General features: G+C 44.8%; 1 protein-coding gene across 1 annotated transcript; it reads right to left on the bottom strand.

Moving 5' to 3' along the window:
• Positions 1-981: 981 nt before the first annotated feature.
• On the bottom strand, positions 982-13,237 carry NUDT7 (nudix hydrolase 7). The gene is made up of 4 exons (XM_055307154.1): positions 13,145-13,237; positions 11,008-11,161; positions 6,600-6,758; positions 982-2,057 (listed from the first exon to the last, which is right to left on the bottom strand). Exons 1-4 carry the CDS (start codon positions 13,177-13,179, stop codon positions 1,689-1,691), a joined length of 717 nt encoding a protein of 238 aa, XP_055163129.1. The 5' UTR covers positions 13,180-13,237; the 3' UTR covers positions 982-1,688.
• Positions 13,238-13,483: the final 246 nt, after the last annotated feature.

The following is a 13,483-nucleotide window of genomic DNA, read 5'->3' as shown; positions in this document are numbered from 1 at the left end:
CTGAGTTCACAGAAACAAACAGTTCAGAAAGGTGGCTTTTGGCACTGCCAGAGAGGTCAACAATCTACCAGGCAATTATACTGCTGTCAGATTGTAAATACACATTTGCAAATGCTTCTATAATTGCTCGGAAACAGTTTAGGCCTGTTCATGCAGGGCCAGTTACTGAATGTTAATGGAGAAGCTTATCCAACATCTGCTTTCAAGGTTGGAGACAGATCTGTGCCATTTCCATGCTTATGGGTGCAAAGCAGCATATCGGGTGTTTTTCTTCTGCCAACCGATTGATTTGTTTGGTCTAGGCAATCACATTTTCAGCTATACCAGAATCTTCCTAAAACTGGTTTGGCTTTCTAAAACTCTGGTAACTGTCAGTAAGATAGGAAATTGCCACCACGGACTTGAGGTCATGTTGCTTCATGCACTGGTTTCTCTGACCTTGTGCAGGATGGTTAATATGACAATTGAACAAAGAAATTCTTGCTAACTAGAGGGCATGATGTATGGAGATGTCCACATAAGAGTGGTAGATCTCAAGGCACGCAATTCAGAACGTTTGTCTTTTTGACTTTTGACTTAGGGCTTGTGCTCAAAACCAGTGTTTTTCTGCTTTCATCATCTTAAGACAGAGAACATTGTCTCTCCCAATTGGTGGGCATGTGGGCCTCTTAAATTCCTTTGTTTCAGTTGCTCCAGATGATGACTGCTAAACCTACCAACACCCATGGGTGTCTTGTGCATGTCACAGACACATGTGTTAAATGTCAGAATCATCCCAAATTCTAATTGCTGGCAACACTTCAAGTTTTGGTAAATAGCCAACTAGCCATTTTCAAGTGTTATGGTTTATTATTTAGCAGAGCTGTTGCTCTGCTCTAATAAAATGACTCCAAATAACGGTGGCAGAAAAGTGACAGAATTTTATTCTTCTCTCACATAACAAGGCCAAGTGAACAATGCAGGGTGGCAGTTTGCTTTACTCCAGAGTCATTTAGAAATCCAAACTCCTACCACCTTTGGGTCCTGCCATCCCCCTAGGAATTGTCCTCACTTGTACGGTCAAGGCTGGTTTGCAGATAAATCCATGTTGCAGCTCCTGGAAAGGGGAGAGGCTTATCTCTTCACTTAGAGATGACCTGCAAGACCAAATTTTACTCACATCCCATTGGCCCAAATTAAGTTCCAGAGACACATTTAACTGCAGGGGATCCTGGGTAATGCAGTTTCTTCCTAGGGAGATAGGAGCTTAGCTTCGACTCTACTGCCAGGGAGGAAAAGGTGGATAGATCCTAATGGCCAGCCAGAAGTTTCTAGTCACATGTAACAACAGACAGAAAGAGATATTACCTCTCATGAATAAAATAAATGCCACAGGGTCATTCATATATCCAGCAAATATTTATTAAGTGCCTACTTTGTGCCAGATACCTTTCCTTACATGTGTAGAACAAATACTGACATGTTGTGGGTGAAATGATGCAACACTATGAACACATTTTTCCACTTTTGAAAGACTTTTTGCTCTTTCAGCTAATACAGGGCAAGTAGGGAAAAAGTCAAAGTTTTTGGTCTTCATATTGCAGGAAAAAGAGCTGCACCTGTCAAATTCCAATAGCTTGCATTGTTGTTGTTCTTCTGGATCAGCACCCATAAAATCCTCTTAGTTATTTGGGTGGTGGTCTCACAAATCACAACTTGCTTGTAGCATGTTTATGAAGTTTCAGGAAATTCTCTTCAGAGGATGAAATTAGGTCATTGAGATTAAACTCCATTTCAAAGATGGGTTTTCTCCCCAAAATAATTAAGGCAAGGAACAGGGCTAGTTTTGCAGTTATTCCCTTGACATGGTAAGTGACACCATCTTCAGGGTTTGTGTACTCAAAGCAATGAATAACAACATGATGATCACTATATGTCAGGTAGCTCTGGTAGTAGACATGCGGATGTAGGAAATATTCTAGAGGCACCAAAAACACACTCTTAACTTCATCGGGATTAGGCTGGGCCTGGAAGTTGTGGTCTATAAATCCTACAACCGGGGTTATCAATGTATCTCTCTGAAAGCAGAAAACAAAATATGCAGATTAAGAAAACAGTGTAGTCAATTACACAAGGTGGGTAGGGAAGGAGCAAGAATTTGCTCCAGAGGTGAACGTCATATCCCCTTTGAAATGGGGGTAGTCTCACCCCTACCTGAGGCAGTGTCTATGAGACAAATCTGAAAATGGTATCTTTTGTGAACATACTGGTATAATCTTTTGGAAGGGCAATCTGACAATATTATAAAAACATGGTCCCTTAGACCTAGCAACTGCATTTGTGTAAATATATCTGTATGATAAATTTCTACCAGTGAGAAAAGATACAAGACTGAAGCATCATTTGCAATAGTCCCAAACTATAAAGTTATCACTCCTCCACTGATGGACATTCAGGGTCGGTCAGTTATGAGTGTATCTACAGGATACTCTGCGGCCCTCAGAATGCATGGGATAGACACCTTTCCCCATCAGTACAGATAAGGATGTGCCATCTTATTAATAGAAAAGTGACAATATTAACTGTGTCATATACCCAATTATGGGAAACTACATTTATCATTATATATTAACTATTTTACATAACAGATGTTTATATGTGGAGAAGGATTTCTATTTATAACCACAATTGCTTGCAAATGAATGCAGGGTATTGTTAAGTGAAAGACCTGCTGGGAAATCTCCAGGGTGAGGCCTGGGGTTTAGTGTAGGAGCTGCATCATAAGAGAAGAGCTGCATAAGCTTGAAATGGAAAGTGAGAAGAATCTGGTGTTAGGTGCAGGGTGGACATTCCAAAAGAAAGTGGCTGGGAAAAGCCAGGGATACCTTGTGAGGCTGGGATATTAGAGAAGGATAAAGAGGTCCATGGAAAATTCTCAGGGGTGTGACAGCTGGAGCATGTTTAAGAGCAGTAATGAGTCAGACCATTAACTGAATTCATGGTGAAAGTCAGTATCTGCACCAGGAGTAGTAGACTTTAGCTGTCCTTGGGGTGGGAGATCTGGGATCCTAAGGGGCCCCGAGGCAGAAACAGCATTCTATCATCAGTGAACAACACATGGCCCTGGGTGAATGCTTGGCCTCTTTGGCCACAGGTTCCCCAGAAGCAGTCTCTGGGAGGTGGGGAACACTCAGATGCAAGTGATTTCTTAAGGAAGCGCTCCCAGGACAAAGCCTGAGGTAGGGAGGAGGCCAGGCGAGGGCGAGGGTGCTGCGGGGCATCCAGGTATAAAGCACGGTGCAGAGCTAGGCTGTCATGCCCCTCAGCCCAGTCACTGGTGAAGGCCTGCTCAGCCAAGACCATTCTCAGGCCCTCCAGGCTCTCAGTGAGCAAGGAAGGGTGGAAAGCTGCAGGTGAGAACTTTCAGAAACACAATAAGAGGGATATGGCTTCTGAACAGAACCTGCAGTGTTCGTTCAACATGCATTTGTGGTTGCTATCACCATGAAGTGACCTACAGGTTCTGGGGCCCTGTCTAGTACCCAGTACCCTCTCCCTGCTTCTTCACAACATGTCTGAACTTGAAGAAGCTCTAACAGCAGACTTGAGGTAACCTACTCAAGGTCACGGCCACGTAAGACTTGGTAGAAACCAGGATTCACCGGCTGCTGTCCACATGCTAGAGCATAGTGCTTAAGTGCTGTGAAGACACAAATGTCGTCATATCTCAGAGATGACACACCAGCCTTGCACATGGCTTACATACTGCAGTGGAGAGTTCTCAGCTGCAGCTCGGATTCAAGCTCTTCCTGAGGGCTGAGCTAGGAGCACAAACTCACCCTTACTGGAAGGGCCAAACTGCTAGGCACAGGTATGGACAAGCAACTTAGCGTGGCAGTGCTGGCCCTTGGACTCGCATGTCTGAGTCTAAGGAAATAACTGGTGTGTGTGTGGTGGGGGGGCGGGGATCAAAGCCACAAAGGGAGGTAATGTTGTTATACTGAATGTTTCTGCTGGGAAGTCAGGCATGTTCAACAGGGCTCTAGCTTAGAAAGTCAGAAAGACTTTGGAAATCTGTGGATGAACCAGAATCTCTGGACACATAGTTCCCAAAACACAGGTGTCTGCCTTAGAAGGAAAAAAGGATGGTGCGTGCACAGCAGACATGCTAAGACAAAGGAAAGACTGCATTTTGACCACTTGCTGAGCTGAAATCCCATGGAGACTGTCTCCTGCTGTGGCAGCAGGGATAAGGCATGTTTCCAGGCTCCTGGAAGAAGCCACAGGCACTTAGAAACATTCCCGGGAAAGGAAATGCCACTGAAAGGCACCGAAATGCTTACCAGAGCTGAAGCTGCAGAGGTGGTAAAGTGAAGGAGAATGCGTGGAAATGTATGGGTTTGTGGCTTCTAAAGAGAAAAGGGAGAAATGTCTCCCAAGGCTGTTGCAAAGAGAAGCACATACATGTATGGCAGGACACCTGGGGTGGGCTTGGGCTTGGAGGGTCATAGCCTGCCTTGGAGGATTAATGAAGGAGGTGGGAAACAGCCAACAGCACTCCCTCTAGCTCTGACTCCCAAAAACACCTCCAGACATTGCCATGTACCCCGGGGTCAAAATCAGCTCTAAGTAAGAATCACTGAGTTAGATTCTGCTGGTGTTTAATAAATGGTAGTTTTACACTACATTTAAAAGATTTGCAAGGTCCCAAAGAACAAAACAACCCTCGCCAGCACTTCCAAACACAGGACATCTTTCTTGAAAGCCTTTGTTCGTCCTAATTTCTTAACAATGTGATTGGCATTATTATATCAAGAGGAGGTCATTTTAGAAATCTCTGGCTTTAGGAGCATCTGGCCCACCGAAATCTCCTGAAGACCCAACATTCTCCTGTGAAGACAGTCGTATTCTTACCCCTCATAGGAAGAACTCAGTAGCTCCCAAGAGCCTTGGAAACTGAGTTACTCTCACTTTGGGAACTTTTTTTTACCATTAGGGTTCAATCTGTCAATAGAGTTTTAAAATAAATCCCCCCTTTAGGCTGGGGGATTTGTAGATGTTGAGTGGAAGGGGTTCCCATTAGAAAATTTAGTTGCCTAGGAAGTAATTGATACATTTCTTGTCCTAATCCCATGCTTTCCCCTCTCATTTAGGAAGCATTTATTTGGGAGGCCATTAACTTCTTCTGAACAAAATCTCCCTTGAGTGGTGACCTTTCTGTTTTCAAAATGGGCCTGATTAAGATCGATGTCTCAGCATCACTGATCGTCACAAGACTGTACCACCGAGACTTTAAGCCAAATGGAACATAAAGGATGGTCTGACTCACTGTTTTTCTCATTGTTATGCATCAGTGGGACTCTCCTCCTGAAATGAAAATGTACCTGAAAACCCAATGTATATAAAGCACACAGTTTATACCTACCTTCAATATGGGATTAGAGCACTTCACCTCTGTGGTAGTCTTCTCCCAAACCCATAACCCTAGCTTAACCAAGGAAAATATCAGGTAAATCCAAATGGAGAGGCATTCTACAACATACCTGAGCCGTGCACCTCAGAAGTGTCAAGGTCATGAGAATAAGGAAAGTCTGAGACACTGTCACAGACCAGAGACTAAAGAGCCATGACAACCAAAAACACTATGGTATCCTAGATGAGATCCAGGACAGAAAAGAGGACATTAGTAGAAAAATTAGTAGAAGGCAAATAAAGTCTGGAGTTTAGGTAATAACAGTGTATTAACATTGGTTTCTTAGTTGTAACTAACATACACCAGTGATGTAAGATGTTGACAATGGGAGGAACTGGGTGCGGGATACATGAACCCTCCATAGTATCTTTGCAAGTTTTCTGTAAATCTGTAACTATGCTAACATTACAAGTTTATATTAGAAATTTTAAACCAATAAAATAATGCTGTCATCCAAGTACAAATTTACAACATTTACTCCTTCTAAAGTCCATTAATGCAACAGTTGAAAGTTCATGTGCAGTAAGATCTGGGTATATCAGCTCCAGAATTCATTTTACTGCTTTCATGTTTGTTTTTTTATGTACACAATCAAGGAAGTCCTGATTCACACAGAAATGTAGTTACAAATAGTAATAGTTCTTAAACAGCTTGCCTAGTGATCTCAGCGTACTTCTCTATTAATGTGATATGGATAAGCTTGATTCCATGGTATGTATAAAAATATGTATATTTAGGACAAAGGTAAGACACTAGTGGCTTCCAAGAGGCTAAAGTTTGGAACACAGCATGCTCAAGGGCATGATTATTTTTTCAACTGAATTCTCAAAAAAAATGTATACTGACAAAAAAAAAGTGTAAATTGAATGTTAAAGAAAGAATCCTGAAGCACCTGCAGGATTCTAGAGATCCACTTTCAGAGATGGAGTTCGAACCTTTCATTTCTGGATGGGCAAAGAGGGGCTCCAAAGGGAAAGGGGGCTTGCCCAAGGCCACTTGACTGACAAGGGGCAGAGTCTACATGAGAATCTGTCTCTGGGCTCCATCTGTCAAGGGTCATGCTTGCCCATACACGGAATGCTGACAATCATGGATCCACCAGGGGCTCATGACAGTGTAAGCAATCCAGTTCCACTCTACCACTTACGTCAAACAGATACGGCACCAGGCAGCAGACAACATCCACCTGATGAGGATGTAGCCCTACTTCTTCCTGGGCTTCCCGGAGAGCTGTGGCCACATCATCCACATCTGTAGGTTCACATTTGCCTCCGGGGAAACAAACTTCTCCAGGTGACCTTCTTAGCTGGATAGTGAAAGAACAGAGCTGTGATGCAGGATTCCAGTTGACTCATTCAACAAGTATTTACTGACTTATTTTGTGCCAGAGACCACTCCCACACTGGGGGTATAAGGGGGGGAATAAGAACACCCCCTCCCCAAAAAAGTTTTTACTTGAATCCTTTTTAAAAATGAGCTTTGAGAACTTCCTTCACTTGTAATTTTTTTCTACTTGCCCCTAAAAGATACCAAGCACACGAAACAGATCTATGCTTAATGGGGGGGAGGTGGGAGCCAAAAGGAAGTAAAATAAAAAGGGCAATGTTATCAATAGACAGCCTTTACTGGGTGCTTACCCTGCTCCAGGCATGCTTCTTCACAAGAAGCTTTTCCACTTAGCCCTTAGAACAGGTCCATATGCTGTTATTTTTTAAAAGCATTTATTTTTTAATTGAGGTGAAATTTATATAACATAAAATGAACCATATGTTTAATTTTTTAGAGAGACAGAGTGTGAGCAGCAGGCGGACAGGGAGAGCAGAGGAAGAAGGAGAGAATCTTAAGTAGACTCTGCTGAGCTCAAAGCCTGACAAAGGGGCTCCATCTCATGACCCTGAGATCACAACTTGAGTCAAAATCAAGAGACAGATACTTTACTGACTGAGCCACCCAGGTGCCCCTAAAATGAACCATTTTAAAGTGAACCACTCGGGATCCCTGGGTGGCGCAGCGGTTTGGCGCCTGCCTTTGGCCCAGGGCGCGATCCTGGAGACCCGGGATCGAATCCCACATCGGGCTCCCGGTGCATGGAGCCTGCTTCTCCCTCTCCCTCTGCCTCTCTCTCTCTCTCTCTCTCTGTGACTATCATAAATAAATAAAAAAAAAATAAAGTGAGCCACTCAGTGACATTTAATGCATTCATGATGCTGTATGACCACTACCACTGTCTAGTTCCAGAACATCTTCTTCACCCTGTACTTGCTCCCCAACCTCCCGCTTCCTTGCCCCTACTTTCTATCTCTATGGATTTACCTATGCCATGTATATCATGTATTTGTTATCCATCCATCCATTGATGGATATAGAAGCTACTATTATACTATTACCATTTCCTCTTTTGACAAGGGAATTGAAGCTCAAAAGAGTTAAAAACAAAAAAACAAAATAAAACAAAACCTGACCAGCATCACACAAGGATTATATATGTAGTAGAGCCAGAATGTACACCAGTGTTTTAACTCTCCATCCCATGCTCTGAACCAGCATACCACACATGTATTAAGGCCTACTAAAAGGCAGGTGTGACCACTTGAGCCATTAGCATGGACACATCGGCACTTCTGTATCTCTGTGGAAAAGAAGTCTCTTCTCCCTACACTGCCCCTTCCATATCCACTCTTGATTCCATGCCTTCCTGACTTTAGAAGAACTGTGGCTCCATTTGTAGCATCCTCCATCTTTGGGTTGGGTTACAAAAAATATAACCCAACTTTATTGACTTCACTCCTGCCTGGTGCCCACCATCCTTTCTATTGAACTGCCATAAGGCCTCAGGCTCCACAGGAGTCCAGGTCGTCCTCTTCTCAATGGGACGACACAGGGGTAATGTCCCTGTATATCTCCCAAGGTCACAGAGCCAGTCACATAGGCTGATGGCTGAAGTTCATGGCACAGGGTCTGGCCAATGTGAAATATTTATTAATGAGACCTTATAAGGTCAGTTCTTGATGTTTAGAAGCTAAATCAAGAGATCTCACTGGCATTTTTAGCACCAGGGCCAATATATCTATGTAAGAATAAACTAGATGCTGTTATAAATTCTGTAGTGCTCTAGAATTTAAAGTCCCATTTAAGCAAGCTTTTTTAAAAAAACAAAAGATAACATTTTAAAGTAACTCTCTGCTAATGTATCAAGAACACTGCAGGAATTGCTACAGGACATAGGAATCACACACATCTTCACATCAATTACAGTTACGAGAGTTGGTGAAAACAAGGTTGAGGGATATGTTTCTACAATCTCGACTACTGACTACCCAAATGTTTAAGAAACAAACCTACTGTTACATCACCTCTGAAAAAAAGTATTCTATTGTGGTAGCACATGGAGCACCAGAGCATTCGTGGCAGAAGGCACCTACGGGGAGTCACCAGGCCCGACAGAAATACAGACCTGATGGGATGGCTATTTCAAATACTATTAAGAAAATGCTATGCTGTTTCGAAGAAAATAGACCCATTCATAAAAGTGATTATTCATAACTGTCAGTGCCAAAAAGGGCCCCAAGTACAGACGTTTTTAATCTTTCTTTTTAACGGCATAAGAATTTTTATTAAATAAAACCTTTATGGAAATCTATTTAGAAGCCAGTAAGGTTGTAGGCTAATTTCCCAAAACTTTAATCTATGTTTTGTTCTTGCATTTTCTTTTGCCTGTTTCAAGCCCTAGCAAGCTGGGGGGAGAGGGAGGAAAGGAAGGACAAGTAGAATGGGGGAGGGGAGGGGAGGGGAGAGAAGAGGAGGGTAGGGTAGGGTAGGGTAGGGGAGAGGAGAGGAGAGGAGAGGAGAGGAGAGGAGAGGAGAGGAGAGAAGAGAGGGAGATTCTTTACCCTCATATCATTAGGCACTGTTTTCAATCCCATTTTAGGAATGAGAAAACAGAGACTCATAGAGATTAAAAACTTTGTTCTAGGTTCCAGAGCTGGTAGGAGAGCCCATGCTAAAGCAGGAGGGATTGGGGACAGGCACCCTTTCTCTACTTGTGCGACTCCAGGGAGCTGTGCAGCTCCAGTAAAGCCTGGGAGGGAATTTCTTGCCCCTAGAATAAGACAGGGGTAGAATCAGATCTAATTAGATTTAAATACTTTTTTTTAATTAATTAATTTAAAAAGTTTTTTTTAATATATTTTTTTTAAATGTGATCTTTGCACACCAGAGTTTATAGTGTAAGATGATTCTCACATAATAATCAACAGGCAAAGCTCTCTGGATGAAGTAGTAACCTGAGATCCACTTTGGTCTTGCCTCAATTGTCTACATTATTATTTGTCTGATGGTTCGAAAAATATATTGAAGTCCTTCTCCTCTGCTCTTTGGCAAAACTGAGAACAGACCCAGGTCCCCTGGCTCCCAGCTAGGTATCTCCAGTTGGAATCTGGACTTTCTTACCTCCTGTGTTTATGTGATTGTTACCTGACCCAAACCCAAAAGAATCCACATGAGTCGGATCTCAAACCCACAAAACTTCAGCTGATTCCTCAGCTTTCTTTTCCCCCGAGAGGATACTATTCATTGTTCTGCTTTGAAGCCATGCCGTATGGCTCAGTTTCATTTTTGGTACTTGGATAACTTTGAAGTTACTGCTTCCCCAACTTTTCCTCAGAAGCACCCCAACAGCAAAGGAGAATGACTATATCCAGGGGTGTACCCAGGGAAGCTCCATTCCCAGCCCAACATTTCTTTAAAGTTAGAATAGTTTATCTGAAAACCTCAGGCCATGTCTGCCAACAGCAATAGTGATGGCAGCTGAAGCTTACTGCATCCTTGCCATGTGCTGGGGCCAGTTTAGTTGCTTTGCATTTGTTTCCCTGGAAAATCCTCATAGTAGCCTTATGAAGCAAGTGCTAGTGTTTTGTCTGCATTTTGCAGGTAAGGAGACTGCAGCACAGAGAGGGCAAGTAATTAGAACAAAATCACAGAGCTGGCAAGGAGTGAGCCTGTATTCAAACACAGGCAGCCAGCTTCAGGGCCTAGGCTGTTAATTTCTGTGCTCTAGAATTTTCATATTATAACCCAGGTGGGAGTCTAAAACAGTGGCTGTTGGCGGCAGCAGTTGTACCCATCCCCCACCCCTGCCAGGACAGGGATGTCTGGAGACCCCTGTGGTTGTCACAAAGGGTGTGTGTGTGTGTGTGTGTGTGTGTGTGTATTACTGGCACCTAGTGGGTAAAGCCCAGGGTGATGCTAAACATCTCATTATGCACAGAATAGCTCACACAACAAAAAAAATTATCCAGCCCAAATGCCAATAGCACCAAGATTAAGAGACCCTGGTCTAAAAGTATTTCAAATTACTTGCTAGCTAAATTACTTATTTTTAAAAAAACTTCTCCAAAAAATGCCTTGTTATCCTGTGACTTCTTATACTCCTGAACATCACAATCTTGAAAGTCCATTTGAGAATGCATGGTCTCAAAATGTGTGCAAGTGACAAATTGTTGTGGGGTTTTCAAATGTCCTGGAACTTGAATGGCAGGCGTCTTTTTGTCACCTACCTTCTCTGACCGGAGGGTGAACAACAGGTAGAGTTTTCCTTCTTTTACCAACAATGGTAAAAGGACAGAGAATTTGTTAGACGCCAAGTGAGAATATTTGGTCCCAACATCATGCTTTTTTAAGCGAGCCTTAGCTTCATCTATCAAACTGTGTCTAAAATGGAAACAAACCAAATATTTTAGTAACCAGAGTTATGATAAAAAGCTCCTAGTCCTGACTATGTTTCTGTTTCATTGTGTATCTTGGAGCTTACCATTTCTGACTCTCATTGTATTTTCCAGGAACACAGCAGAAATAACAACACACAAGTCACATGACTGTTGGCAAGATGAGCAAAAAAAAAAAAAAAAAAAAACAAAAAACAAAAAAAACTAGGAATACAGTTTAGTACACAAGTTCACTTTGAAACTTAAATAGAAATTATGGTAAAATATTCTTTCAACAATGCCCTAGTTAAATGTTGAATTCTTAATTATATTCCAGTAAGGCAGTGTTGGTAAACAAGTCATTGTAAGGTTAGACAACTGTCAGGTTAAGGACTTTCTCTTATATTAGCAAACCCTTTGGTCTTCAATTGCCTTGTAACAGTGGTTCCCAAACTTTAGTGGCAACAGATTCACCCAGAGGGCTGGGCCCCCCCCCAAAACTGTGACTCAGGAAGTTTGGGGTGGGGCCTGGAAGTTAGCATCAAACTCCCAAGCAATAGTGATGCTGATCCTATGGACCAGGGTAACCCACTTTGAGGACAATGTGCAAAGTATCTGGATTTATAACAAACACTGGGTGCCCTGAGTTCATGACCCTGAATGTTTTGGTCCTTTCGACTGGTGTCTTTTGTGGCTGGTTTGTGTAGTAGTTTAAATAGTGTCTCCCAAAATTCATGTCACCCAGAAGGCTCAGAATGTGACTTTATTTGGAAATAGTATCTTTGCAGATGTAGTTATGGATCTTGAGGTGAAATCATCCTGGATTTAGGGTGGGCTCTAAATCCAATGATTAGCAACCTTGTAAAAAGGAGAGGTCATAGACACACACATAGGGAAGAGGGCAAGGTGAAGACACAGAGACTGGAGTGATGTTGCCACAAGCTCAGGAACGTTAAGATCCATCAGAAGTTGCAAGAGGCAGGAAATTTCGGATGTCCAGCCTTCAGAACATTGGGAGATAAATTTCCGTTGTTTTAAGCCATCAAGTTTGTGGTAGTTTGTTATGCCAGGCCTAGAAACTTAACAGTTTGGTTTTAATTTTCCGCTGGGAAAGGCAGTTTTTTACGTCGTGGGCAACATGAGGTATGTAAGTCAAGGCAGCAGCGGTTTCCAAGTGTTTAGGAATGGCCTCCCCAAGCCTTGCTTTCCGCATCTGTGACATGCTTGAAGATATTTGGGAGCCCGGAGTGACGCTGATCGCATACCGTGGCTGGCACCGGCCAGCGCCCAGTGCAACGGCAACTACTGCCATGAATGTCTCCAGCATTAGGTGGCCCTGGAGGGCGTTCTGGAGGGAGCGCATGCCAGGCACGCAGGCCGCCGGAGTACGCACCGGACCAACCTCGGCTTTTAAGAGGCTCTCCCAGAACCAACCAGTGGGGCCAGCAGCGGCGAAAGTGTGTCTGTCCACATTTGGGGCCGGCCCCTGGAATAGCCCCCCACTACACCCCAGCAGCAGGCGCGCTGCATGCGCTCCTCCGGTGCACTTTCCACGCTTCTCTCCCCAGCCTCGCGACGGTCCCGCGAGATGAGGCCTTGCTCGCGGCTCAGGCGGGTCAGGTTAGGTAACCGAGAGACCCAGGGTCACCACCGGGGCCCCGAACCCTGAGCTGCCGCGGCGCGCTCTTGCTTCCCGGCGTCAGGGTCCGCAGCAGCCCTGGGATGAGGAGGGCAGGCATCTGGGCAGGCGGCAGCGCTCTGCCCGTGGGGAATGGGCGCGACCCCGTGAGGCTGGAGGTGAGCCCGCGGGCCGAAGCCCGCCCGCCTCGCGGGGGGAGGTGCAAAGGCGCCAGGGCCCAGCCGGCCAGGTAGGCGGGCGCGCGCTCCGAGCCGGGCTCCGCGGGGCAGGTGCGCTCGGCAGGAAGCCCCGGCAGGGAGGCCCCGCACGGCGCTCCGGTGCTCCGGGTGCCCAGGGCGGGGGAGGTTTTACCTGGCCGGCTCCGGGGACCGACTAGGTCCTGACATCTCGCAGGGAAAAGTTTGCTTTCTGATGGAGACGCCTCGGAAGCGCCCAGCCGGTGGGCATGCGCAGAGCAGCCGCGGCCTGGGGCGGGCGAGGGGCGGGGCCTGGGGCGGGCGAGGGGGCGGGGCGTGGGCGGGGCGTGGGCGGGGAGTGGGCGGGGCCTGCGGGCGCGGGGCGGGGCTTAGGGCCAGGCCCTTCGCGGTTTCTGCCCCGCTTCTTCAGGAGGGAAAAGCATCTGAAGAATTCTGAGGTTGGTCCTTGTTAAAAAAAAAAAAAGAAAAGAAAAGAAAAGAAAAGAAAAAAAAA

The sequence above is a fragment of the Nyctereutes procyonoides genome, unplaced genomic scaffold, assembly GCF_905146905.1.
Source record: "Nyctereutes procyonoides isolate TBG_1078 unplaced genomic scaffold, NYPRO_anot_genome, whole genome shotgun sequence".
Classification (NCBI taxonomy): domain Eukaryota; kingdom Metazoa; phylum Chordata; class Mammalia; order Carnivora; family Canidae; genus Nyctereutes; species Nyctereutes procyonoides.
Note: the sequence above shows the minus strand (reverse complement) of the source record. Positions and strands in the feature narration are given on the sequence as shown.